General features: G+C 42.8%; 1 protein-coding gene across 1 annotated transcript in view; it reads right to left on the minus strand.

The window, feature by feature from the left end:
• Positions 1 to 1,055: 1,055 nt before the first annotated feature.
• The window catches only part of SLC35F2 (solute carrier family 35 member F2), a 48,238-nt gene continuing 21,454 nt past the window's right edge, over positions 1,056 to 27,839 (minus strand). The window contains exons 2-8 of the mRNA XM_080687025.1: positions 18,075 to 18,250; positions 14,822 to 14,949; positions 10,012 to 10,171; positions 9,048 to 9,204; positions 7,979 to 8,031; positions 7,274 to 7,428; positions 1,056 to 2,083 (exon numbers count right to left, since the gene is read on the minus strand). Coding sequence (XP_080543151.1) covers positions 1,898 to 2,083; positions 7,274 to 7,428; positions 7,979 to 8,031; positions 9,048 to 9,204; positions 10,012 to 10,171; positions 14,822 to 14,949; positions 18,075 to 18,250 — 1,015 coding nt within the window. The 3' untranslated portion in view covers positions 1,056 to 1,897. The remainder of the gene's footprint in view (positions 2,084 to 7,273; positions 7,429 to 7,978; positions 8,032 to 9,047; positions 9,205 to 10,011; positions 10,172 to 14,821; positions 14,950 to 18,074; positions 18,251 to 27,839) is intronic.

A 27,839-nucleotide genomic window follows, 5' to 3' on the forward strand; every position in this document is an offset into this window, starting at 1 on the left:
GAGTTCTGAGTTTTAACTCGGGACGCCCGTAATGGAACTACTTTGCCCAACTCCGGAGGGAGCGGGAGAGGCGCAGCACTAGGATGAAGGAGGAGGATGGAAAGAGCGGAGTGGGGTAGAATAACTTACTACCGACATGTACCTGCACATAAGGCCTTACTTTAGGTCCATTTCCCTTTAAGTGTTCTGAACTGGGACCAGAGACAAAGTTCATTTAATAAACACAGAACAAATGAGGCAACCATATGACCAGAAATGTGAAAAAAGTCTGTTGTTGACCTGGAAGAGCCCAACCTGTGGTGAGGAGGAGCAGGTACCCAGCATGCACTTCAACAGGCGCTACAAGGAGGATCTGAACAAGCGCCCAGGTGCTCCCGCCCGGCTGGCCTGGGAGAGGCTGCTCAGCCTGGCAGACAGCTGGGATGTGTCACCTGAGAGCCCCTGAGTCATCACCACCCCTTTATATACACAGGTTTATTCTTAAGTAAGGTATTTTAATAAATAATCAGTGTGTACAAACTGGAAGTATTCCCCAAAATGCCAAACATTTTACCACAACTTTTTTTCACTTTTTGACAGTTGTGATTGGTAGGAGAAAAGAAATTAAAATAATTTTAAAGTATGTATTCCAGCAAATTATCTGTGAGCTCACTCTGAATTTCCTTTCATCCTAGCATAGCCCCAAAGAGACAGGTTTATTTTACCTTACAGAAGACATGATTCTGAAAAGTTAAATGTGAAGAAATCTTGAGTATATTAAGTCATTTAAAATCAACGAGGGAGCTCGGCCGGCATGGCTCAGTGATTGAGCATCGACCAGGAACCAAGAGGTCACGCTTCGATGCCCCGTCAGGGCACATGCCGGGGTTGTGGGCTCAATCCCCAGTGTGGGATGTGCAGGAGGCAACCGATCAAAGATACTCTCTCATCATTAATGTTTCTGTCTCTCTCTCCCTCTCCTTTCCTCTCTGAAATCAATAAAAATTTATTTTAAAAAATAAAATAAAACCAACTAGTGAAACTGGTTAATCCAAAAAACCACAGTGGGTGTATTTCCATGAAATCAGAAATCTTTTAATAATGTGAATACTTACCCTCAATTTCTTTTATTATATTTTTATCCAAAAAAAAAAAAAAAAAAAAAAACCTTACATGCAGTTTTTGTAAAGTTGCACACTGGTAGTTGGTATCATAATGATGCTGCCTATGAACACTTTCATTGAAGAAGTATCATAAAAATCTCACGGAGCGTAAGTAGTTGTAAGAAGTGGGGTAGCATCCTCTTTAACCATGAAGAGAGGGTTCCTAGGTTTACAGAACTCCACTTCAAAGCTTCTATGGCGCTCACACTTGTGTCTCAGTATTCTCTGGTGCTGTCCCACCCACTCTCCTGCTGTGTGCCATCAGTCCCCAGACCTCAGCTGTGGCTTGTGGACAATGGCTGCCTCCGAAGGACAAAACCGAGAAGCCTCCAGCAGAGGAAACCTACTCTAAAACTGCCCTGGACCGCCCCTACTCCTGACCACCAGCCCAGCCTAGACAGCCCTGTTCTGAGGCTGGCTCAGGTGTGGGTTCTGCCCCATCCTGCTCGCCCACCTGTGCCTCCGAGACCCCAGAATGGGGTCCACACCCTGTCTCCTGACACTAACAGTACTGGTCCTCACACACACAGAAACCCAGTCCTCGCCTTGGCTTCTGCTTCATCTTGGTATTTCTACTTGTGAGGCATCCCTTTGTAAAATCCAACCGGTGGGCCCCATCAGATGCTATGAGTGCTTGCTCTCAGTGGGTTAATTTTCCAGGTTTCCACTCAGCAGTCAGCAGGCTCTGCTTTGTCCCAGTGGCAGCTCCCCGTTTCCCAGGAGGCCCCAGGTAGACAGCGCCCCTTCTTCTCCAGCTACAGGAATGCGGAGTGGGTCTCCTGGAGGTTCTCCTCCAGCTTCAGACCCAGGTTGTCGATGCCAATGCTGGTGACTGGGGGCACGCTGCTCTCTGCCGGCTCCGCCGTGCGCGTGGGGGTGGAGCAGTACAGAATAAAGCCCACCATGATGACGGTGAAGGATAGGATGTAGAGCCCCGAAAACTAGGAGGAGAGAAGAACAGCTGAGGATTATGCTCCCTCACACACACAGCTTTGCAGCTGCCTCTTGCCAAAACCCTCCTGTGTATGTGTAAATGCCTGGTCTCTGGCAACGTCCCCTGGCACATCAGCCAACTGGCTACCTACAGCTCTAGGAAATGGAACTTTTGCCTTTTTCTGTGACAACCTAGCTGCACCCCACCACACAACTAGTCCCACTTAATTAAGAGAATGAAAGGTTAGTGGATACCATGATAGAGCCCAATTCAGACCCAAGGCACAGCTTACAATATTGGTATGAAACAGAGGAGCACAGGATCTAAGATAAAATGTGGGTGCACAGCCCTGGCCAGGTGACTAAGTTGGTTGAAGCATCATCCCATACATCAAAAAAGGTTGTGGGTTCAATTCTCGGTCAAGGGCACGTACCTAGGTTGCAGGTTCGATCCCTGGTCCTGGTGGGGCGCATGCAGGAGGCAACAAATCGATGCGTCTCTCTCACATCAATGTTTCTCTCTCTCCTTCTCTCTCTCTCCCCCCCACCTCCCTACCTCCTTCCCACTCTCTCTAAAAATTCAATGGGAAAAATATCCTCAGGTGAGGATGAATAAAAATAAATTAATTAAATTAATAATAAGTACTCTGCATATTTGCTTTTATTTGAATCAAGGATCCATACAAAAGTTCAAGTGTAAGGAAATTAGTATTTGTTTTTAACAGCATGAAAAATAAAACACAGAAAGAGAATAAGGAAAGACTGACCAAGAAGGATGTAATAAAAATTAGGGAAACTATGCAGCATAATGAATGTGTAATTAAATACCCAGAATCATGTGTTTTTCTTTGGAACAAGCAAGCACAATTTATAAGTGGTCCTAATAACCTGATTGCAAATTAAAAATAGGGGGTGCTACTTTATTCAAGCCAATATATATTTTTAAATTAGCTTAGGTTTCATAGTATGCCCAATAAAAACAGTTCTAATCGGGGGATAACAAAGAAAAACAATAACAAAACAGAATGGGTTGGGAAAGGAGAGAGAAGGATGAGAGACAGAGAGAGAGAAGAAAAAGCATGATACACTCTCAAAGGTAGAAGAAAAACTAAATAGGTTTTGGAGTGAGTATTAGGTAGATTTCTGGTCATCTCCAGCTGGGGGCTTCTGCGGGTCACCATTGGCTCAAGGGTAATGCTCAATTATCTCTTAACCTTGAGCCTTTAGAGCTGCTTAAATATTAGAAGAGCCACATCCCTCCCCGAGGCAGAAAAGCCTTCACTGGATCCAGTGGTGATGCAAAGCCAGTGTGACTATCAAGCTGAGCAACCCAACTCATTTCCTACCATTGCCTTTAATTCTTGGATCTAATATGCTGCACAGTACCCTATACATAGCTGGTGTTTAATAATGTTTATTGGGGTAGTGGTGGGGGGATTCAGAGAAGATTAGAGGTAGGAAAAGTTAAAGCTATTTAGAGTACCCTGAACTTTTTAGGTTGGTATTATGAAAGTTAATCATGCTCTCCTATAAAATGTTCAGTTACTGAGGGAGAACCTACATAACTTACTCAAAACATGTCTTGTTTGGTTTGGTGGTTCTAAATATTTAGAAGAAAAAGCATCTTGTCCCTATTAAGAAGATAGGTGATTAAATCGAGGCACCTTTATTAGAAGAGAGAAACTAAGAGGGAGTGAGGTAAGTCTCCTGAATTAGACACTCTAACTTTTTCCTCTTTTTAAAATTCTACCCTTGTGTCTGGATCTATACAGGAAGCTTCTGTGGATACTCTGTTCAATAGGTATTTACTCAAGATCAATTCCAAAGAAGGCAGAATCTGACACTGATGAGTGTAGAAAATTTTAAATCTCTTTTTCAACTGTCTTTCAAAAAATCAGAGCCAGTTAATTTAGATACTACAATTTTAATAATTGGAGGTACACAGGACTTACGATTCTGTCTTTTAAAACTATTTTTAAAATGCTAGGTATCTTCTTTATGCTCTTCTTTATGCTTCTTCATGTTTGGTTTTCCACCTCTGTAACTGACTGAAAATCACAGAAGACCCGCTCTTTGCTCTGTCTTGAAATGACCTTTGACCAAGAGCGATGAAATCTGATCTGATTCAAGAGTGAACTGCTAGGCATGCAGAGTCAAGGAAACAAAAAGCAAAACAGCTAGAAAGGAATTTACAATTTGTAGTCTCCAATTTTGAGAATAATTTAAAGTCACGTGGCCGGAAAAATGGCACACAGAAGGGCGTTCACATATTACAGTTAGAGCAGTTAAAGAGCAAATATTTACATTAAGGGAGCTTCCAGCAGTTTGGTAGTGACAAGGGTACTTTTACCTCTAAGCTTTTATTTCTTTAACCTTACTTCCTCCTTGGACATTACTTTACTTATGAGGGACAGTTAAAGTTAAACTACTAAAGCTAAATCAGTATGTTTGGTTAAAAAAAAAAAAAAAAGCACAGGTGAGCAGGGCCATTAGTTACACTGTTGAACTCGGGCCTTCTTTGGGCACAGTAGCTATCAACTGGCCTTGAACTGCAGAATAGAAACACCATCATCTTCTAGTGGTGGCTCTGTGAAATGCAAGCTCAGCACCACAGAACAACTCACTCTCATAGCAGGAGAAATCCAAGCCTGTCAGGGTCACTCTGATTCACTTTGACAATTTTTTACTGTTTAATACTGCTACTAAAAAAAAAAAAAACAACCTAAAAATACTCTTTTAGTCTTAGTTCAGGAATACCTTAACCCAGTGGTCGGCAAACTCATTAGTCAACAGAGCCAAATATCAACAGTACAACAATTGAAATTTCTTTTGAAAGCCGAAAACCGACTTCTGTGCTTGGGCCACAAAGTTTCACTCGCACTGTATGTGTGCGCCCGCACGTGGTATTTTGTGGAAGAGCCACACTCAAGGGGCCAAAGAGCTGCACGTGGCTCACGAGCCGCAGTTTGCCAACCACTACCTTAACCAGCAAGTTTGCAAAGATAACTAACAGCTGATTCTTGTCACGTGGACCTGTCAAGGCAAAATAGTTTACACCCCTTACATAGAAATGTCTGAGAATCCACTGAACGAGGCAGCGTGAGTTCATAGCCAATTCCTGGGCACAGTGTAAAATCAGTGCCAAAGATTTCTGCCTGGATACAAAATTGTACAAAGACCAAGAAATGTAGTTGCTATTCCCTGCTGAAACTAAAATTACCAAGTGACAGCCACCATCCCAACTATGTGTTCACCCTAACTATTTGTTGCAAAGATAGCAAACAGGTCCAGAAGCATTCACTGCAGGTATGCTACGGAAAGACGGATATCTAAGGCAGCAGTTCTCAAAATGTGGTCCAAAGACTCTTGAAGGTCAAAGTCTGTAAGGTCAAAACTCTTTTTATAATTATACCAACATGCTATTTGCCTTTTTCACCTCCATTCTCGTAGAAGCGCACAATGGAAGGTTTCAGAGACTACATGACATGTGATATCACAAGGCAGAATGAAGAACCAGATGTAGAATTCCATTAAGCCACACATTAAAGAGATTTTTTTAAATGTAAATCGATACCATTTTTATTTTGGGAAATATATTTTTTAAATGTTTTTTGCTAACATATGTTTTTTATTTTCTTAATGAGTTAATAAATATTGTTTAAGTATCTCAGTTTTAAATTCTGATATGATAAATCATAGAAATAAGTGACCTGCAGTTCTTAATTTTTAAGCATTTAAAAGTGTCCTGATATCAAAAAGTACGAGAACTGCTGTCCAAAGAGTTTTTAAATTAGCTGTGAAGTTCAGAGAAAAAAAAAATCTCCCTATTTGGTTCTTTCTAATGCATGAGACTTTACCTTGATAAATACATAAGCTTGAGATTCACATCTTATTAATGACAACAGAGAAAAATGTGCAGTGGATAGAAGACTACACTATAAGACTGATAAGCCTTTGTTTCCTCACTTCTAAAATAAAATCATTCATTCTGTAATTTTCGAGGGAAGGTGAAGCAGACTCTCTGGAGATACTATCTTTGCTCTCCTGTTTCCCTTGAAGACACTGATCCATTCCCTCCCACCCCACTCTCCTTGAGAATTACTACATGTAACAAGAGCAGTTCCCAATGGGAGCAGGTTATACTTTGGAATGCTGTGAGGCTTCGGAGACAGAAAAAGTCTGAAAAACCACTAGATTGAATTACCTTTAAGATCCCTTCTAGATATAAAATTACCATCACTGCATGCATGATAGTACAATGATCTCCTTCCCTTCCACCAGGTACCACAGACTCTATTTGTGTAGTAGGATTTGCAACATGTGTTGGTATCAAACCAACACATTGTAAAGCTTAAATTTTAACACTTGTCAATTATCCTATATAATTAAAGAGGTAATATGCAAATTGACCCTCATGTCCTCACACAAGATGGCCGCCCCCATGTGGTCAAAGATGGCTGCCACAAGATGGCCAGCAGGGGAAGGTAGTTGTGGGTGATCAGGCCAGCAGGGAAGGGCAGTTGGGGGCAACCAGGATGGCAGGGGAGGGCAGTTGGGGGAGGACCAGGACTGCAGGGGAGAGTAGTTGGGGGTTACCAGGCCTATGGGGGGGGCAGTTGGGGGCAATCGGGCTGGCAAGGGAGCAGTTAGGCATCGATCAGGCTGGCAGGGGAGTAGTTAGGAGGTGATCAGGCTGGCAAGCAGGGGAGTGGTTGGGAGCCAGCAGTCCCAGATTGTGAGAGGGATGTCCAAGGGGTCCCAGATTGAAGAGGGTGCAGGCTGGGCTGAGGGACATCCCCCAGTGCATGAATTTTGTGCACCAGGCCTCTAGTATCTCAATAAATCTAGAGGGGGGAAAGCTCAGGATGCCCAACCTGAGATGGTCTCTCAAAGTCAACAGTGGCTCTGGGATTCCTTCTTTATCACCAGGCAACATGTGTTAGCATTTCCAATGCAATAGTGTTATGGGCCATACCAAAGAGGAAATCCATTGCATTTCACCTTTTAGAAAAACAAGTCTTATTTGGGCCAATTTTCCAACTTGGAAGCAGTAACAAAGGGAGTAAGGACTGTGCAATGAAATTTTTGCCAAGAGGATAAGAAGGTTTTACTTTTGGGTCTAAAGTCTTGAAGAAACCTATTCCTTCTTTTGGACTAACCAAAGTGTTCTTATTTGAACATGGTTTCTATTTACTTACCTTATAGCCAAAGAGAAAGAGTCCAAAGAAAAGGCTGTAGAGGTCAGCTGTCAGGATGCCCAGGTTCACTGAGGTGGCACTGGTAACTTTAATCACCAGTGGCATGAAGCTGTACAGACAGAACATACAGAGGGCAAATGCCACGAACAGCAGGGCTGTGAAAACATGGAAGAAATCAGAAGTCAACGTGCTTAAGGCCTGGCTGCCATTTAAAACTGCTGGTCCTTTAACATACTATCTACAAAGCCCCTTGTTAATATCAGCATTGCAAATGATACACACAACACCCTCCAAAAAAAAAAAAAAAAAAGAACAACAAGATGTGATGTAGGTAAAGGACTTCAAAAATTCAACAGGGTGTTGAATGATCAAGCAGACAACCTTCACAAAAAGTCTGCAGACTGGAGATACAGATCTAGTAATTGAAAGCTAATGTGACAAAGGTCTCTCTTGTTCAGAATTCCTGGTAAAGAAAGGCTATTCCTGAAGGTGAAGATTAAAAATTAACTTCTATGGAGGTTCATTTACAAGTTCTCAGAGAAAACTCAATGCAAACCACTATACTGGATATTGAATTACTCTGTGATTTTACAAAAATGCCTAAGTATTTTTAAAATGAAGTATTTATTTCTTGATGTGTGTCTTTGTCAGAGGAAAGGATACTGACTAAAACTGACTAAAAAGAATGATCATTTATGTACATACCAATTTTCCAGTCCCAATGAATGCTGGCAATATCCTTATATTCCACAAGCAATCTAAGGTTAAAGCAAGAGGTCACAGAGAGGTCCACACACTAGTTTTCACTATTGTATAAGCACTTAGTTGCTATACTTCAAATAAGGTGAGGAATTATGTTGACTTTTGAATTTTTCTTAGAGTATAAAAATAACTATCTTTTTTATAAAAATGACAAAGAAGAGCCCAGCCAGCGTGGCTCAGTGATTGAGCAGGGGTTCGACCTATGAACCAGGAGGTCACAGTCTGATTCCCGGTCAGGGCATATGCCCTGGTTGCAGGCTTGATCCCCAGTGTGGGGCGTGCAGTAGACAGTCAATCAATAATTCTCTTTCATTATAGATGTATCTCTCTCTCTCTCTCTCCTTCTACCTTTCTCTCTGAAATCAATAAAAATATTATTTTAAATGACAAAGAATAAAACCAAAAAGATCCATAAACATATTTGACTGTCTTAAAGCACTCTTCAACAGTAGTCAGCTATAGGAGAAAAATATGACATTGTGTTTTCCCTTTGGATAGGAAGTTACTATTTTCTGGAAATAATTGATAAAGAGACTCTTTACTGGTACTGCCTCTACCATATGTATAAGAAAATGAGACATAATTCTTAACATTTCAAAAATCCTCTAATATATAGGTAGCAAGTTACTGATTTTATTTTTTTTTATTTAAATTCTTTATTATTTAAAGTATTACATGAGTCTCCTTTTCCTCCCATTGACCTCTCCCTGGCTGCTCCCATCCCCAAGCATATACCCCCTACTGTCTGTGTCCATTGGTTATGCTCATATGCATGCATACAAGCCTTTGGTTGATCTCCTACCCCCTCAACCCCCACCTTCCCTCATAGGTTGTACAGTCTGTTTGATGTCTCTGGTTCTATTTTTGTTCATCGGTTTATGTTGTCCATTATAGCAAGTTACTGATTTTAAATGTGAGTTCAGGCCAAATAAACAATGAATATTAGTAGCTGGGAAGTAATAACCTATGACATATTTGCTTATTTTGTTTTTAAGGAAAAATTTAGACTTACAGCTGTATGCCACTGATGATTGTTCCAAATAAGCCCAGCATTCCTAAAAACTCCTGTCTGCTCAGCTTCTTCACAATGTACTCTTCACATACATTAGAAATGGCATAGAGGGAAGCCCCAACAAGAACCAAGATGTCACCAATCAGTACATCACTGCCTACAAGAAGACAAGCCACAAAAAAGGAACAATTATCAATAGGAAAACCTCTTTAGCTTGCTCCCAGGAGTTTATGTGGCTAGTGTTCACTTAAGATTAAGATGTTAAGGAAGAAGAAACCCTGATTTCTAGAAGTTTAAAGACTCTTGATCTTCTTACTTTCTGGCACAATTCTGCTGTTTTGACTGTTCAAGAGACTAACATACTGTGGTATATGCCTTAATGTGAGGTCTCAGAAAATTATTCTATGACATGAGAAATAATGGAATTTATTGAAGGGAATTAATTTAAAATGATAAGGAAGGTAGGTAAACAAGGTAATTTCTCTCTTAATGGAGATATTGAAGTCACTTGTAGATTGGGAGAACTCATAGACCTTATTGAGATTTACACCATCAATTGTCTGAACCTTGACCCAAAGAATATCAAAGTATTTTTATCAACAGAGTCGACACAAAGTCTCTATTTGATTAAAAAAAAAAAAAGAATCTACAGTATATTTTCTAATAACTAATCCAAATGTATGGACCAGAAGAAGATTGCAAATATATAAAGAAATTTATTTCATGAAACGAAACAAAACCAGTGTGACAAAAAGGAACAAGAACTGTGGGCAGGTAGGAGCATAAAAAGTGCTTTGTGGAAATGGTTACTATACCAGAAGCAAGTAAATCTGAAAATAAAATTGAAAAGATAGTTAACCAGGACATGTTTCCTGCATTGTACTGTATATTTAAAAAATAAAAGTGAAAACCTAAGCAATACTTTTCTCTGGGACTGAACCAGAAAGAAGTCACACAGTCTTACCTGAATTGTCTTCTCTCCCTGATAATATGTCTGCACCAACCATAGTTCCGACGCCCAGCAGACAGATAGCCACAGCAACAAAATGGATCACTCTGTATCTCGCATAAAGAATGAACCAGGAAAGAGCCATCAACACAGGAATTCCAAAGCAATCCAAAAGCTGCATGGAAGGAGAAACAGACAGCTTAAAACACCTCTCATCAGCTAAGAGATAGGTGATTAAGTAATAATAAAAGTTAGCAATTATGCTTGGCCGGCATGGCTCAGTGGTTGAGCATTGACTATGAACCGGGAGATCACGGTTTGATTCCCGGTCAGGGCACATACCCGTGTTGCAGGTTCGATCCCCAGTGTGGGGTGTGCAGGAGGCTGCCAATCGATGATTCTCTCTCATCATTGATGTTTCCATCTCTCTCTCCCTCACCCTTCCTCTCTGAAATCAATAAAAATATATTTACAAAAAAAAAGGAGAGAAAAAACAATATATAGTGCCCTTTGAGTGCTGCCTGCCATAATACCATTTAAAAATAATAATAATAATCCTATATAATAAAGAGGTAATATGCAAATTAACCATCACTCCAACACACAAGATGGCTGCCCCCATGTGGACATAAGATGGCCGCCACAAGATGGCTGGCAGGAGAGGACAGCTGGGAGGGTCCACGCCTGCAAGGGAGGGCAGTTGGGGGCAACCAGGCTGGCAGGGCAGGGCAGTTAGGGGCGACGAGGCTGGCAAGGGAGGGCAGTTAGGGGTGACTGGGCCAGCAGGGGAGGGCAGTTGGGGGCAACCAGGCCTGCAGGGGAGGACAGTTAGGGGCAATCGGGCCGGCAGGGGAGCAGTTAGGCGTCGATCAGGCTGGCAGGGGAGTGTTAGGGGGTGATCAGGCTGGCAGGCAGAAGCGGTTAGGGGCAATCAGGAAGGCAGGCAGGTGAGCGGTTGGGAGCCAGCAGTCCTGGATTGTGAGAGGGATGTCCAACTGCCCGTTTAGGCCTGATGGCAGTCGGACATCCCTCAAGGGGTCCCAGATTGGAGAGGATGCAGGCTAGGCTGAGGGACACCACTCCCCGTGCACAAATTTCATGCACCAGGCCTCTAGTAATAAATAAAATAAAAGTCAAAGAGATATAGCCCTGGCCAGCTCTGTGGTTACAGTGTCGGCCTACGGACCAAAGGGTTGCAGGTTCAATTCCCAGTCAAGGACACATACCTGTGTTGAGGGTTCAATCCCTGGTCCCTGGTGGGTTGGTTGGGGCACATATGGGAGGCAACCAATCAATGTGTTTCTCTCAGATTGATGTTTCCCTGTATTTCTATCTCCCCTCCCTCACTTCCCTCCCCTCTACTCTCTCTAAAAATCAATGGAAAAAAATATCCTCATGTGAGGATTAACAAACAAACAAAAGTCTGCGAGATAGTTGCTCAACCCAGGAATTCTGCCCAAGGGCCTGTGCAAATTACCTCTACACTCCCTCCTGTGTGTTATCCTTAAACTCAATAAGCAAACTTTCCTTCCTGCATGTACGCATTCACTCAGTCAACAAATATTTCAGCCTGGAAAACACTGAGAGAAGCTGGAATGTAGAGAAAAAGAGCCCCCAGCCCTGCCCTCAGTAGCACACACAGGGCTAGACAGACGTGGCATAAATAATCACACAGCCAGATATTTAGCTGCCATTGGGGTAAGAGCTACAAAAAAGTACTGGTTATTATGAGAAAGCAAGAAGACACCATGTCTTTGACAGAGTCCAACCTCACTTTGTCAGACAAACACCTGCTCAGAGCAAATACTCTTGCTTGTCATCACCTGTTGATCCTGGGTCCAGAAAATATTTGCTACACCCTACTATTGCCAGTCTGAAAAGCAGGGGATTAAGAGTGACAAAATTATAGCAAATCCAAAATCACTTGTAAGATAAAGGAAAAATAGAGATTTCATTCACTCAGTTCTTCACAAATTTCAAAAATTCAAGGATAAAAGATAGTCCTTATAATATTCTTCAATCTGCTGTTTTTTGCAGATTGTTTTAACCTTGTCCTGGATTCTCTCTATGTCTGTCTAATCTTGGACAAGGCAGGCCCCTAAATCTCCAGCAGCAGCCTGTTAGATCCTGCTCACAGTTGCTGCCTAATCCTCTTTCACTACAGTGTCATTCCTGAAGTCAGATGCCTGTGCAGGAATGGGCACCTTGCCTTGTTATTTATTCCAGCTGCAGAACTCTAATCTCCTAAGTGCTTTATCGAGCCTGCCTGAATAACAAAGCCTTAAACGATGCAAATGATAATAACCTGTCCCAGAAGACATGGCAGAATCTGGCCATAATGACTTAAAGTCTCAACTACATTCCTTAAGCAAAAAAGAAAAAGTCACTCTAAAAACTCTCACAGGAGACTCCCTGTCCTTGAATCGTATCTTAAAATCAAACTTAAATTTGCTCTACTTTTAACAATTTTAGTGGGCAGTGAGTGGCCATATAAAGGAAACTGCCTAGGTCATGGTAAGAGTTCCAGACTCCCCGGGCCCCCCCACCAACTGTGTGAGTTACAACCAGTCACCCTCTAAGCCAAAATATGACATGAAAAGGTCAGACCAAATGATCTCCTCACAAATCTCTTCCAACTCCAAAACTCCAGGACTTCTTATCTTGTATCTATCACATCCAGCCATTTATCTACATGGAACCTCCTTTTCAAAATGTATTCTTGGTGACTCTGATGCTTTCAGTTCCAAGAGTCCCCCTATTTTAATTTAATCTTTATAAATTATTGTGCAGCCATAGTAAGCAGGGTACTAAGTAAGACCCTGAGGGGCAAGAAAGGCATAAGTATAACACTGAGTTAGCCTGGCCAGTGTGGTTCAGTGGTTGATCATCAGTCTATGAACCAGAAGGTCACGGTTCAATTCCTGGTCAGGGCACATGCCGGGGTTGCAGGCTCAATCCCCAGTAGGGGGCATGCAGGAGGCAGCCAATCAATGATTCTCTTTCATCATTGATGTTTCTATCTTGCTCTCTCTCCCTCTCCCTTCCTCTCTGAAATCAATAAAAATATATTTTAAAAAACATAAATAAATGGTGATGGGGGAAAAGTAAAATAAAGAAAATAAAAATATACCCCTTGCTGGAGCCCTAAGTACATAACTTTTGACAACGAAATGCTTAGGTTTTTCTAAGAGGCTACAAGACATTTTGGGTAGTATAAGGCATGAACTTCAGTCACAAAAACCCCAGTGCAAGTGTTTTAACACACCTTTGTGTTTAGACCTTGCACCAGTTCAAATCTGGTGCAAGGTCTAAATAATAATCAGTTCTAATAATAATCAAATTATTATTACTCAGAGATCAAAGTTTCTGGAAATTGAAGTCAAGTAATTGAATTATGTGTGAGATTATGAAGGTGGATGTGACTAGAAAATGCTATTTTCTACATTCTCCCTGCCCACTGTTTAAAGACAGTTAATACTATTTGTGATGAACTTCATCCTCTAGGAAACTAACTTCTGGTTTTAATTTTTATGAAATTCTGGGTTTTTCCATGTACCTCCTATAATGTCTGACAACAAATATTTTCTATCGGGGCTTTGAAGCTCATGCCAGTCAAAAACCAAGAGGTCTGCTGTGGACCTCGCTTAGCACCATGTGACCAAAAAGAGAGCATTTAATAAAATGCATTCTGGTAATACTAGCACTTAATGTATATGCACATTGGAAAAATACTGAGTTTCCATCTATCCTCATGTTTTCCAAATGAAGTAAGTCTAATCTCACTTCAATTTTTCTATATTCTTAAAATTTGGAGATCAAATAAAACATCTCTGTTTTACATAATGAGAAAAGCAATGCATCGGAAAGTTATAAATTCATTAAATGGTGAAGTCTAAACCTGGCAATGGCGTCTATCTCACTTTCACCTTCATTTATAAAACATTTTGTTGTTAGTACTGGTGACTTAGTGTTGCGATACATCCCACAGTTTCCTAACATTACAACTGCATCATGCACCCATCACCCAAAGCAAAATCTCTTTCCGTCCCCATTTATGCCCCCTTTGCTCACCTCTACCTACCCCCAACCCCTTTCCCATATGTTTTTTGCTTAATCTCTTCACCTTCTTTCATCCAGCCCCCCCATCCTCCTCCTCTCGGACAGCAGTCAGTCTGTTCCATGTATATATGCCTCTGTTTTTATTTTCTTTGTCAGTTTATTTTGTTCATTAGATTCACACACACCCAATAAATTCAATTTTAAAAAGGCAACTGAATCGGTCTAACTCAACTCCACCGGCTAAAAAATCCTGCTACATAGGAACATATTTCTTTCAATCAAGCAAAAACCTAATAAACGAATAAGGATACAAGCTTTGCCTTTGGCTACCATCTCTACCCAAGATGTCTAGCAGGTTCCGTCCAATCGCTCCTTTGTTTGAATACCTACTTGCAAACCTCCCACTTTTCTGTAGCACAAATGTTCAGCCACTTTATATGCTGTGTGTGAGCAACATATAAAGCAGAGCTCTCGTCAACATCACAGCATCGGTTGCCAACTAAATATTTATGCTTATTTGAGAAGACACTGTTCTAATATGCTACAGCATTTGCAGTTTGGGAACTCATTAACTCATGTACATGTTCCCTAATTCCCAGATGCTTACTCATCAGCACATATGCTCCTCTGAAAACAGATAGCATCCACCTGTGTTTAGGTTTTCTTTGAGTGAACAGGTTTGCCACAAAACTAGGTTAACACATGTGAGTTCAGATTCTTCTCTTAAAACTATATAATCCAAATTGGTCAGAGGATGCCCTCTCACCTGGACGCTGGTGAGAGTCGTGTACTGGTACGCTCTGACAATCAGGTAATTCGCTTCCACATCTGCTAGTCCCAGCAGGATGTACTTCCACCATTTTCTTTTCAAGATGTGTAAAAGGCTTTCGGGGCCTGATTGAAAGAAATCTGGGTTAGTACATGTTACTTGAAAATGAAGCCATGCACGTTTATTTATATTTACTGTATATTTTGGAAGTGGCCCCTCCTAATGCGTACAATAGCTCCTACAAATTCCTACAACAGTTCAGCAGAATCAAATTTTTCTAATATGAGACCCAGCTAAGGTGTCATCACAGACCAATTGTTCAATGAAAACACCAGAGAGAAAGTAAGTACAGAAAAGTGGTTAAATTCCCTTCCTCCTTGTGACAGAAATATAACATCTAAAACAGGTTTGGATGTTGCCATTCCTGACAAGCTACCAATTATCCTAAGAAATGCAATGTTTTCTTATTAATTCACTAAAGGCCCAGTGCATGAAATCTGTGCATGGGTAGGGTCCCTAGCAGCTGTTGGCTGCTGGCCGGGGCCTTCTTCATTCCACGCCACCCCTTGGTGGTCAGCACACATCATAGCAAGAGATTGAACTCCCAGTCGGTCGAACTCCCGAGGGGACACTTTGCATATTAGGCTTTTATATATATAGATTGGCTATGTAACCTCCATTCATGGGCTTCTTCAAAGGAAACTCTGCAATGGTCATTATTTTAAAAGAGATGTGCTTTCAAAAAAATAAAATTAAAAAAAAAGAGATGTTCTTTCAAGAGAAAAGTACGTCAGTTATAAGTTTGGAAAAAAGACTTAGTAGCACCATTGAAGAAACACCTTTTATTCACCAAATTCTATTTATTCAAGTTAACTATGATTCACTTCTTTGGAGAATCTAGCATCACAGGACATCAGAGTTGGAACATAGATTATTGTAAGATAACCAACAAGGAAATAAAGGTAGTGAGAATCACAGCCAGGTAATTATCATTGAAACCCAATTTACAAGAAAATCCTGAAAGCACAGTTAGTCTTCCTCGACATGAGATGGTACGGAAGGCACCTAATATCCCTCCCTTATGGAGACCGTATTGCTGTGTTTATGAATCACACTGACTTACTAAAGGCCAGTGCTTACAGAGTAGAGCAACGTCCCTATTAGCCATGTACTAATACTAGTTCTATTTCCAACTCCTAAAGTTCTTGCCAAATTTGGTACATTACCCTTCAGATGGTTTCTCCACTCTTATCACTGGTTTCTATTTTCTTTCAAAGTAAGTTTTTTATCCTGACACAAAGGAATACCATTGATGCTTTAAGGTTCCTATTAAAAGAGGATTAGCACCCTGGCCAGTGTGGCTCAGTTGGTTGAGTGTTGTCCTATGCACTAAAAGGTCACCCAGGTTGCAGGCTCAATCCCCAACAGGGGGTGTGCAGGAGGCAGCCAGCCTAAATTTTTCTCTCACATCAATGTTTCTCTCTCTCTCAAATCAATTTTAAAAATATGTAAATTTTTTTAAAAAGAGGATTAGCAAATCTGCTTTTATCATGGTGCTTTTATTATGTGTTTTAAATATGATGAAAATAGAAGTATTGCAACCGCCCAATTGATCTGGTTGAGTTACCCATTATCCTCACATTCCTAAATTCAATCTCACTTAATTTATTTTATAATACCGTGCTCTTTCTTGTGGGAAGAATCTTCTTAGCATAACTAGGAGCCCCTAATACAGATTGGTGGTGAGAGCATGGGCTCTGGGTGGGCTGGCTGCTTAGCTTGGAATCCTGGCTCCACCAGTTACTACCTATATGACTTAGAGCAAGTTATGTAAGTATTACATGCCTCAGTTTGATCATCTGTAAAGTGGGGATAGTAGTAATACTCACTTGACTTGTTGGGAGTCTTCAATGAGTTTATACCAAACCTAAATGAGTCAAGCAATTAAAATTATGTCTGGCACAAAAATGTTTGTCAGAACCTAGTTTTTCCCATTTTTTGTGTAGCTAGTGAGAAATGATAACTCTGTAATGATTCTAAAACAACTTAACCAGCCAGTGATAAAGATGTTAATTCCTTGCCAATTCCCTGTCTTTGTTTCTCTCATAACATAGATTTGATCTACATGCAATTGATGCTCCATTTAGCATTCTCCACTTAGCTGCATATACAGCCTTTGAAGAGAGAGGTTCTTGACTTTAAGTGTTTGGGTTTTTTTAGATTTTTTTTTTATTGTCTAAAATTTTACGGATGTCTCCTTTTTCTCCGATTGACCCTCCCCCCTCAAGCCATTCCCACCTCCCCAGTGTCTGTGTCCATTGGTTATGCTCATATGCATGCATACAAGTCCTTTGGTTGCTCTCGAACCCCCCTCCCCTGCCATTTGTCTCTGGATCTATTCTTGTTCATCAAATTATGTTGATCATTATATCTCACATATGAGTGAGATCATGTGATATTTATCTTTATCCAATTGGTTTATTTCACTTAGCATAATGCTCTCCAGTTCCATCCATGCTATTGCAAATGGTAAAAGTTCCTGCTTTTTTACCGTGCGTAGTATTCCATTGTGTAGATGTACCACAGTTTTTTAATCCACTCACCTGCTGATGGGCACTTAGGTTGTTTCCAAATCTTAGCTATTGTAAATTGTGCTGCTATGAACATAGGGGTGCATATATCCTTTCTGATTGGTATTTCTGATTTCTTGGGATATAGTACTAGAAGTGGAATTACTGGGTCAAATGGGAGTTCCATTTTTAATTTTTTGAGGAAACTCCATACTGTCTTCCACCGAGGCTGCACCAGTCTGCATTCCCACCAGCAGTGCACAAGGGTTCCTTTTTCTCCACATCCTCGCCAGCACTTGTAGTTTGTTGATTTGTTGATGATAGCCATTCTGACAGGTGTGAGATGGTGTCTCATTGTTGAAGTGTTTTTAATATTGTCTCCTAATCTTATCAACCTAACTTGTAATAGCATTTACACTTTTAATTTTTCTGACAACTTTTACTGTTCCAGTTTGGTGCTACTTATTTTAATCAACAATGCCAGAGATTATGCATGAATCTCTAATCAGTACTTTCACAGAATTCAGAGGTGTCATGCTTTTCTAATGACTTTTATAAAGGCAGCAATAGTTTTTCCTGTTCTTACTTTTGCCTCATGTTTCATTTTTTAAATGCCTAAAAGCCACATTTTTTAATGAAGATAGGTCATTGAAAAAAGTTAATTCCCACATTCAGCATACCTGATTGAAATGCCAACATCACTGTATAAACTAGAAACAGCAAGCAATAGTTGATAAAGCTCTGAAGCATGGGGGTGTTCACTTTGTATTTTTCTGCCAAATACTGGCTGGTGATGGCTGTTCCACATATACACAAGGACAGTATCTGACCCAGGGCAATTGTTTTCAAAATATTCCTAGAAAACAAAGAAGGAAATCTTAATAACATGCAAGTAAGTTATACCTCTGACACAAACACAAACATGCACAACACACAACATACAACATACACTTTAGTGCTCAACGAAAAGGGAAATGCTAGTTATTCCTGTTTTGTCATTATTTCATTTTATTGCTTACTTCATACGTACAAAAATTAAAGTGTTGGATTTTTTTTCTCATCACCATTTATCCCCTCTATGCCCCTTTCTACCTCCACCCACTCCTCTCCCCCACCATCACCACACTGTTGTCCATGGCCATGAATGAAAGTGTTGAATTTTGAGATTTTATTCTTTTACATTTCTGATTTCCCTCATTATCACAAAAATACGTATTTCCCCATTTTATTGTCCACCCATTTAGAAATCATTTTTATTACTTAGCTATGTGATACACTGTTTGAAGTGGGTTTGTATGATTTTTAAGAACTCAGTTTTAACTTGTTTTAAGGCCTTCCTATTTATTAAATGTTTAGCAGTCTCATCCTCTCCTTCTCCTAGTCTTGATTTCTTCAACTAGAAGTAGAGGTTTTCAATGTTACCCACATGTTAGAATCACAGCGCCTTTTTTGTTTGTTTGTTTTTTTATCTCTATTGTTGAAAGTATTGCATAGGTCCTCCTTTTTCCCCCAACTACCTCTTCCAGCCTGCTCCAGTCTGCGCCCTCCCCCGCCACCAAAGGCACTCACCATTATTTTCTTTAATATATATTTTTATTGATTTCAAAGAGAGGAAGGGAGAGGGAGAGAGATAGAAACATCAATGATGAGAGAGAATCATTGATCAGTTGACTCCTGCACACCCCACACTGGGGATCAAGCCCACAACCCAGGCATGTGCCCTGACTGGGAATTGAATGGAGACCCCCTGGTTCATAGATGAAGCTCAGCCACTGAGGGCCTCGGTTCTTTGCTGGTTGTTGGCCAGAGGCCACCCTCAGGTCCTTGACATGTGAGCCTCTGTATATGGCAGCTTGTTTCATCAGAGCCAGCAAGGAAGAGAACTAATAGAGAGAGTTGCCTAGCATGATGGAAGTGATGACCTTACGTGATATATATTCATGGAAATGACATCCCATTACTTTCATTGTGTTCTAATGGTTAGAAGCAAGTCGCAGATTCCTGCCCCCGCCCCTCCCCAACTCAGGAGGAGGAGATCACTTGGGGCAACAACCCGAGGAAGCACAGATTCACTGGGCACGCCTTAGAGGCCACCTGTCCCAAGCCTCACATTGTCCCCCCACCCTTCCCGCAAGGTTCCAGGCACTTCAATTTCTACTGCTCTCAAATGGAACTCACTACTCGCCCCTTTCCTCAAACCTGTTTCTCATCCTGTCTTCCTGTCCTGATCAGTAGCCTCATAGCCATCCATTTAGTCTAGAAACGCAGATATCATGTCAACACCTCCTCCTGAGAGCTAATGGTGTGTTGGGCTGTGTGGAGTCTTTCATGTCATTCTCTACTTTCCATTCATGCTGACATGGCTTTCAGTCAGGTCTCACTTTGGCCTGGGCCATTATATTAGTTTTCTAACTGCTTCTCTGCCTTGTTTCCTTCTCATCAATCCTTCTTTTCCTAACCACCAGAGTCACTTTCATAAATCCCTCTGGGTTTGTTTTGCAAACTGGTGCAAATGGGTCACTGATGTGCTAAGATAAAGTGTAGTCAGGACTCAGGATGACCTGCTGGGGACTACCGAAGGCATCCATCCTCTGCAAGCAGTGTACTCGAGTACCTACAATTATAATGACTTTCTATTTGTGCCATGAAGCCTAAAGGGACCATTTGCTTTGAAGATACATCAAAGAGTGGAATTGTTAGTCTTAGGGCATAAGCATCTTCAAATTTACTTGTTTTGCTAGATAGTTCTTCAAAAGTTATATTTATTCATATTGTTTGCTCTTTGCTCTCAAAAGGAAGGAGCCGAAAAGCCCCACCCTTCCAGGGGAGGAACGATAGCAGGAACTGGCCAGAGGCAGACATTTTATTAGGCTAGGGAAGCAAATTTTATGCCCAGGTGAGCAAAGGGTCCAGGGGTCCTCAAACTACGGCCCGCGGGCCACATGCGGCCCGCCGAGGAGATTTATCCAGCCCGCCCGGGCCCGCAGTGCACATAGGAATTTGTTCATAGTTTTTTTAAAAAACTATAGTTTGGCCCTCCAATGGTCTGAGGGACAGTGAACTGGACCCCTGTTTAAAAAGTCTGAGGACCCCTGGAAGACCTTGGTCCCACAGAGGCAGTAGTGTTCCCAGGGATGCTCTACCTATCCCCGGCAGTGTCCTCTGTGCCCACTTCCTCCTGAACAAGGCCCTGATTCTGGATTTTAGGCTGCCCTATCCTGGACAAAAGAAATTCACCACATGGTCCTGTAGAGCCAAAGCCAAGAGTGGGAAAGTACATTTTGGGAGACAAGTGTCATTGTCCCCAGTCATATACTTCCCACAAGAAACCTGTGATGAAGGGTACCTGGCCAAGGGCATGGTTCCAATTTTCCTGTATTTCATGGTTCAGTTGGCATCATCAGAGCACACATTCTCAACCTAATTCTCATCACAACCCTGAGAACAGTAATCTTCCTCCACTCCTATTACAGAAGGGAGCATGAGGCTCAGAGTGGCTCCAAATTCACCCACAGTCCCACAGTTAGTAAAAGGCAGAGGAAGTCAGGGCTCTTTGCTGTTAAAGGACTAGATGAGGGAGTTCAAATTTACTTCCAAGAATCAGATCTAGGGAAACACCTCCTCTCCTAGAAGAAAGTCTCAGAACTGCAGAACTCTGGTGCTGTGGCCCATTTTTTTAGGTGAAGATACTGTGGCCCAGAAGAGGGAAGTGTTTTGCCTAAGATCACACAGGAGCAGAACTGATGCCCAAATTTTCTGATCATTAAACATCTGCTGCCCCCACTACAGCACATGGTCTTGGGATAACAAGTGAGGTCATCCCTTAGAGTTGACATCTTCTTACCTTCTGTATCACTTCCTCCTTCCCCCAATACCCTTCTTTACTTCTCCATTATCATACCTAATAATAGAGAAACATGTAAATTGACTGTACCTCCGCTAAGCCCACAGCCAGTCAGAGTGAGTATGCAAATTAACCCAACAAAGATGGTGGTTAATTTGCATACATACCTGGGTCCCGGGAACCTCCTCGGCACCCAGGTCACTCCCATCCGGCCATCAGAGCGGGGGGCCCTTCCCAAGCCTAAAGCCTCCGAGGCTGTAGGCTTGGGAAGGGGCCAAGCCTGAGATCAGAAGGGTGGGGTTGCCCACTTCCCAAGCCTAAAGCCTGGGGCGGAAGCTTTAGGTTTGGGAAGGGGCCGACCCTGCGATCGGAGGAGCAGGGGGTGCCCGCTTCCCAAGGCTAAAGCTTAGGGTGGAGGCTTTAGGCTTGGGAAGGGGCCGACGCTGCGATCGGAGGGAAGGGGAAAAAAATCAATGGAAACATATCCTCAGGTGAGGATAAAAAGAAAAATAAAGAAATGTCATATCCTATGAAAGACACATCTTGAAAATGCCTAAATAAAGTTGTCATTTTTTCATGGTGAAGGGACTGGAGTCCGTGTTGATGAAAACACCTTGGCAGCTGCAGTGACTGGCAGTGGCTGCAGCAGTGGGGTGATGGGGCTGGCGCCATCCCCTGATCAGCCCGGTTGCCTCCCACAAAGGGAGTGGGCCTAAGCTGTCAGTAGGACATCCCCTGAGGGCTCCCAGTAAGTGAGAGGGAGCAGGCTGGGCTGAGGACTACCCCCCCCCCGTGCACGAATTTCGTGCACCGGGCCCCTAGTGGTTTTGTAACAGAGCTTATATTAGTAAACCCTTTCTTCAAGAGATTCTTGCACCCAACCTCGCTGTCAGGAAAGGAATCTAGCCTGATTTCTCTCCCACCAGTTTTACACTGCTTCCGGGGACATCAGAGAATGAGTTGGCTGTCCAAAGTACTGGTTATGGAAAAGCCAATCAAGTGTCCAATAACCTAATCAAACTTAGACCATTTTTCATATGCCATAATGGACGAGGAAACCATTATAAATTTGAAATAAGTGAGAATAATAAGTGTGTCCTGTTCACAAATGGACAAAATTCCTCTAGCAAGCTCATATTTGCATTCTAAAACAGCCCAGTTAAGCAAGCTGTCCTCCAACTATAAAGTATAGTCATCTTCTAAAAAAAAAAAGAGAGTCACAAATTGAGTATGGAGATTTAAGGTTACAGAATGTACTTCTCTTGGCTCCAAATCATAATGACCTCATCCATAATGGAAAAGAGGGAGCAAGAGGGAGGGGGGAGGAGGCAGGCAGAAGGAGTTGAGGGGGTGGAGGCTGAACAAAAGGAGAACAAGAGAAAAACAGACTGGTAGAGAGAGATACCAAAGACCTCAAAACAATTTTTGTTACTTATAGCTTCACATTTAAGCATTCCACCACAAGGTCCCATTCATATGAACTTGAACTGAACCCAGGGATTCTTTATACCTTAACAAAACCTGTCCCTCTCTAAAGGAAGCTGCCAGAAACAATGTACATCTAACCATGGGATATATCCTGTCACAAGGCTTCAAACGGAACCTCCACTGACGTGAACTTCAATGGCAGGATATGGTCCAACTCCAAGACATGTTTCCCAAGGCGACTTCACACTGGGGGAGATCGGCCAGCAGAAAGCAGAGCAAACAAGAGCTATGGATTGTTTGGGGCAGAGGCAGGCATAAAAGGTAGAAGGTAATCTGAGTAAGGTCCCTTCTGACTACTTTACTATTTGGAGATATTGTATGAATTTAAGGATTGAAAAAAGAAAATATTGAAGGCATTTTATTTTCCCTCTGCCTTTCTTACAGAAAACCTAAAGATCCCTGACCACAGACCAGAAATGTGAAAACAATTTCCAAATAGATTCAGGAATGAAGGAAGGCTGTAATATGGGTTTCTGCCTAATTCAAACACTAGTCCTATCTAATAAAAGAGAAACATGCAAATTGACTGTACCTCCACTATGCCCACAAGCCACGCCCACAAGCCAATCAGGAGCAACTATGCAAATTAACCTAACAAAGATGGAAGTTAATTTGCATATGCAGGCGCCTAGCAGCCTGGGTCCCAGGAACATCCTTGAGACCCAGGCCACTCCTAGCCTGTAGGCCCACACTTAGGCCCTGAGCGGCAGGGGTCCCAGAATACCCGCCCCGGCCACTCCGGGATTATGGGTGCAGCCGCCAAGCGGCAGTTCGGGTCCACGTCCCCAGCCTGGAGCCCATGACAGGGGCCTGGCTGCTGGCCTCTAGGGCGTGCGGAGACTCCGGCGGCCGCCACCATGCGCGGCCTAGGGGTCCCTGCATGCCCCCCAGCCCGGTGCCCACAACAGGGCTGGCTGCTGACCTGGGGGGTATTTGGAGACAGGGATGTTCCCGTCCCGCCCCCAGCCGCTTGTGCGTTCACCGGCACCAAGCGGTGGTTCGGGTCCACACCCTCAGCCCGGCGCCCACGATGGGGGGATGGGCTGCCAGTCTCTGGGGTGTGCAGACACCTTGGCGGCCACCACCGGGTGGCGGGGACACCCCCCTAGCCCAGTGGATACAACACAGGGGCTGCATGAGCTGCAGAGGAAACACCATTTTTTTTTTTAATATATTTTATTGACTTTTTTTACAGAGAAGAGGGGAGAGGGATAGACAGTTGGAAACATCAATGAGAGAGAAACATCGATCAGCTGACTCCTGCACACTCTCCACTGGGGATGTGCCTCCAACCACGGTACATGCCCTTAACAGGAATCAAACCTGGGACTCTTCAGTCTGCAGGCCCACTGTCTATCCACTGAGCCAAACCAGTTCGAGAGTAAATACCTTTTCTGACCATTCATTGGCTAAGCTCCCTATATGCCACCACTTGCAGTGTTCTTGGTAACTTGGGTTATAAGAATCCAAGAAGGTGATCTAGGGTTTTTCCACCACACTCCTGGAGGAAAAAATGAAGGTCCGCTGCTGGAGGGGCTTAAAAAATGTCATATCCTGCCCTCGCTGGTTTGGCTCAGTGGATAGAGCCTCGGCCTGCTGACCGCAGGGTCCGGGTTCAATTCTGATCAAGGGCATGTACCTAGTTTACAGGCTCCTCCCTGGCCGGGGCCCAGGTCAGGGCTCATGAAGGAGGCAACCAATCAAAGTGTCCCTCTCACATTGATGTTTCTCTCTGTCTCTCTCTCTCTCTCTTCCACACTCTCTAAAAATCAATGGAAACATATCCTCAGGTGAGAAAAAGAAAGAAAGAAAGAAAGAAAGAAAGAAAGAAAGAAAGAAAGAAAGAAAGAAAGAAAGAAAGAAAGAAAGAAAGAAAGAAGGAGGGAGGGAGGGAGGGAGGGAGGGAGGGAGGGAGGGAGGGAGGAGGGAGGAAGGAAGGAAGGAAGGAAGGAAGGAAGGAAGGAAGGAAGGAAGGAGAAAGAAAGAAAGAAAGAAAGAAAGAAAGAAAGAAAGAAAGAAAGAAAGAAAGAAAGAAAGATCATATCCTATGAAAGACACATCTTGAAAATGCCTAAAGAGGAGAAAAACCAAGATGGCGGCATAGGTAAGCAACTAAACTGCTGCCTCGCACAACAATTTCAAAACTACAACTAAAAGACAGAACGGACACCATCCAGAACCACAGGAAAGCTGGCTGAGTGAAAATTCTACAACTAGAAGGAAAGAGAAAAGCTCACAGAGAATTGGAGGTACGGCAAAGGGTCTTTGTGCGCACAGAGAGGAAGGGCGGCTGAGAGCCTGGCTGATTTTCTCTGGCGGGAGGGGGAAGGAAGCCCCCGACCTCACTGAACCCCAGTTCCAACTGCACTGAACCCCAGTTCCAGGCGAAACCCCGTGGACCCAGGCTCATACAGGGGGAGTCTGGACTGTCAGGTAGAGAGAAAGGCACCCAAAGACTCAGAGACCCGGGGGAGCCCCGGTGGGCAGGGGTCTGGAGGCACGCGCGCCAGTGTGCATAAAGACTGCGGAGGTTGCCACAGGCTTTCCCTAGCAGAAGGGAGTCGGAAGCTCCTGACTGCACTGAACCCCAGTTCCATGCGAGCCCCTGGGGATCCACGCTCTTACAGGGGGGAATCTGGACTCTCGGGCGGAGACTCGGGAGCCGGGGAAGGCAGAGGTCTGGAGGTGCGCGCGCCAGTAGGCACAAAGATTGCGGAGGTTGCCACAGGCTTTCCCTAGTGGAAGGGAGTCGGAAGCTCCTGACTGCACTGAGCCCCAGTTCTGACTGCACTAAACCCAGTTCCAGGCGAGTCCCTGGGGACCCACGCTCTTTTGGGGGGAATCTGGACTCTTGGAGAGACTCGGGAGCCGGGGAAGGCAGAGGTCTGGTGGTGCGCGCGCGAAAGGGCAAGGCTGATGGGAAGCCAAGACTGTCTGCTCCGCCCTGAGACTCCACCCCATCCAAGCTGAGCACAGAGGCTTTTGCAATCTGGCAAGGCTAATCCTATAAGGCTGTCTCCAGCACCGAACTTCTCCCAGCTGTAGACACAGCTGATCCTCACAGTCAACTGGCCTGCAGGTCAATTCCTCCCAGTGATACCAACAACAATCAAGACTTAACTACAACAAGGCTGTACACACAGTCCACAAAGGGGTGCACCAAGAGTATCCACCTCAGGTTAACTGGGGAGGCCGACCCACTGGGCCATATAGGAAACCTAGCACACAAATCTACCCTACCAACTCAGGGAAGCAGTAAAAACGCGGCCACAAAGAAACATCACAAATGAAAGAAATGGAGGAAAACAAACGACTGGATATAGAATTCAAAACCACGGTTATAAGGCTTTTCAAGAATATCCTAGAAAAGGCCGATAAATATAACGAGACCCTCGAAGATATGAAAAAGGACCAACTAGAAATTAAACATACACTGACTGAAATAAAAAATATTATACAGAGACCCAACAACAGACTAGAGGAACACAAGAATCACATCAAAGATTTGAAATACAAAGAAGCAAAAAACACTCAACTGAAAAAGCAAAAAGAAAAAAAAAATCCAAAAAGTTGAAGATAGTGTAAGGAGCCCTGGGAAAACTTCAAGCGTACCAACATCAGAATTATGGGGGTGCCAGAAGAAGAGAGAGAGCAAGATACTGAAAACCTATTTGAAGAAATAATGACTGAAAACTTCCCCCACCTGGTGAAAGAAATAGACTTACAAGTCCAGGAAGTGCACAGAACCCCAAACAAAAGGAATTCAAAGAGGACCACACCAAGACACATCATAATTAAAATGCCAAGAGCAAAAGACAAAGAGAGAATATTAAAAGCAGCAAGAGAAAAACAGTTAATTACCTACAAGGGAGCACCTATACGATTGTCAGCTGATTTCTCAACAGAAACTATGCAGGCCAGATGCGAGTGGCAAGAAATTTTCAAAGTGATGAATAGCAAGAACCTACAACCAAGATTACTCTACCCAGCAAAGCTATCATTCAGAATTGAAGGGAGGATAAAGAGCTTCACAGATAAGAAAAAGCTAAAGGAGTTCATCACCACCACACCAGTATTATATGAAATGCTGAAAGGTATTCTTAAGGAAGAGGAAGAAGAAAAAAGTAAAGATAAAAATTATGAACAACAAATACATATCTATCAACAAGTGAACCTAAAAGTCAAGTGAATTAAAAACCTGAGGAACAGAATAATCTGGTGAATATAATAGAATCAGGGGCATAGAAAGGGAGTGGACTGATAATTCTCAGGGGGAAAAGGGTATGGGGGGGTTCAGAAAGAGACTGGACAAAAATCATACACCTATGGATGAGGACAGTGGGGGGGGAGGTAAGGGCAGAAGGTGTGGTGGGAACCGGGTGGAGGGGAGTTATGGGGGGGGGGGGAAGGAGAAACAATTGTAATAATCTGAATAAAGATTTATTTAAAAAAATAATAATAATAAAAGAATTTAAAAAAATAATAAGAAAAAAAAAGAAAATGCCTAAAGAAAGTTGTCATTTTTTCACAGTGAAGGGACTAGAGTCCATGTTGATGAAAACACCTTGGCGGCTGAATTGGCTGCAGCAGCAGGGTAATGGGGCTGGCGCCTTCCCTTGATCAGCCCAGTCACCTCCCACAGAGGGTGGCCAGACTGTCCGTCAGTAGGACATCTCCTGAGGGCTCCCAGTCTGTGAGAGGGGCAGGCTGGGCTGAGGGAACTCCCCACCGTGCACGAATTTCGTGCACCAGGTCACTAGTTTTACATAAAATGATGGGATTGATGCATTTCGTTAGCTCTTGTTCATTTGCAATGTCAAGTTAGACCAGTAGCCTTCACCTGGGTGTACATTAAATCATCATTGAGGGCTTAAAAAGAAAAACTTATGACATTAAGACTAGCCCAAACCAAATGAATCAGATGGGGTCCAAATATCAGCCTATTTTTAAAAGCCCTCTCAATGAGTCTACTACGCAATAGGATGGCAAACCACTGAATTATTCTCTCCCTTTTATTTGAAGAAAGAGTTCCAAGTGACTGATAAAATACATTGTTTGGATGCAAATCATGTATTTTTCTTCACATTATGTCTCCATAAATCTGTGCTGCTAG

The sequence above is a fragment of the Plecotus auritus genome (genome assembly GCF_963455305.1).
Source record: "Plecotus auritus genome assembly, chromosome: 9".
NCBI lineage: Eukaryota > Metazoa > Chordata > Mammalia > Chiroptera > Vespertilionidae > Plecotus > Plecotus auritus.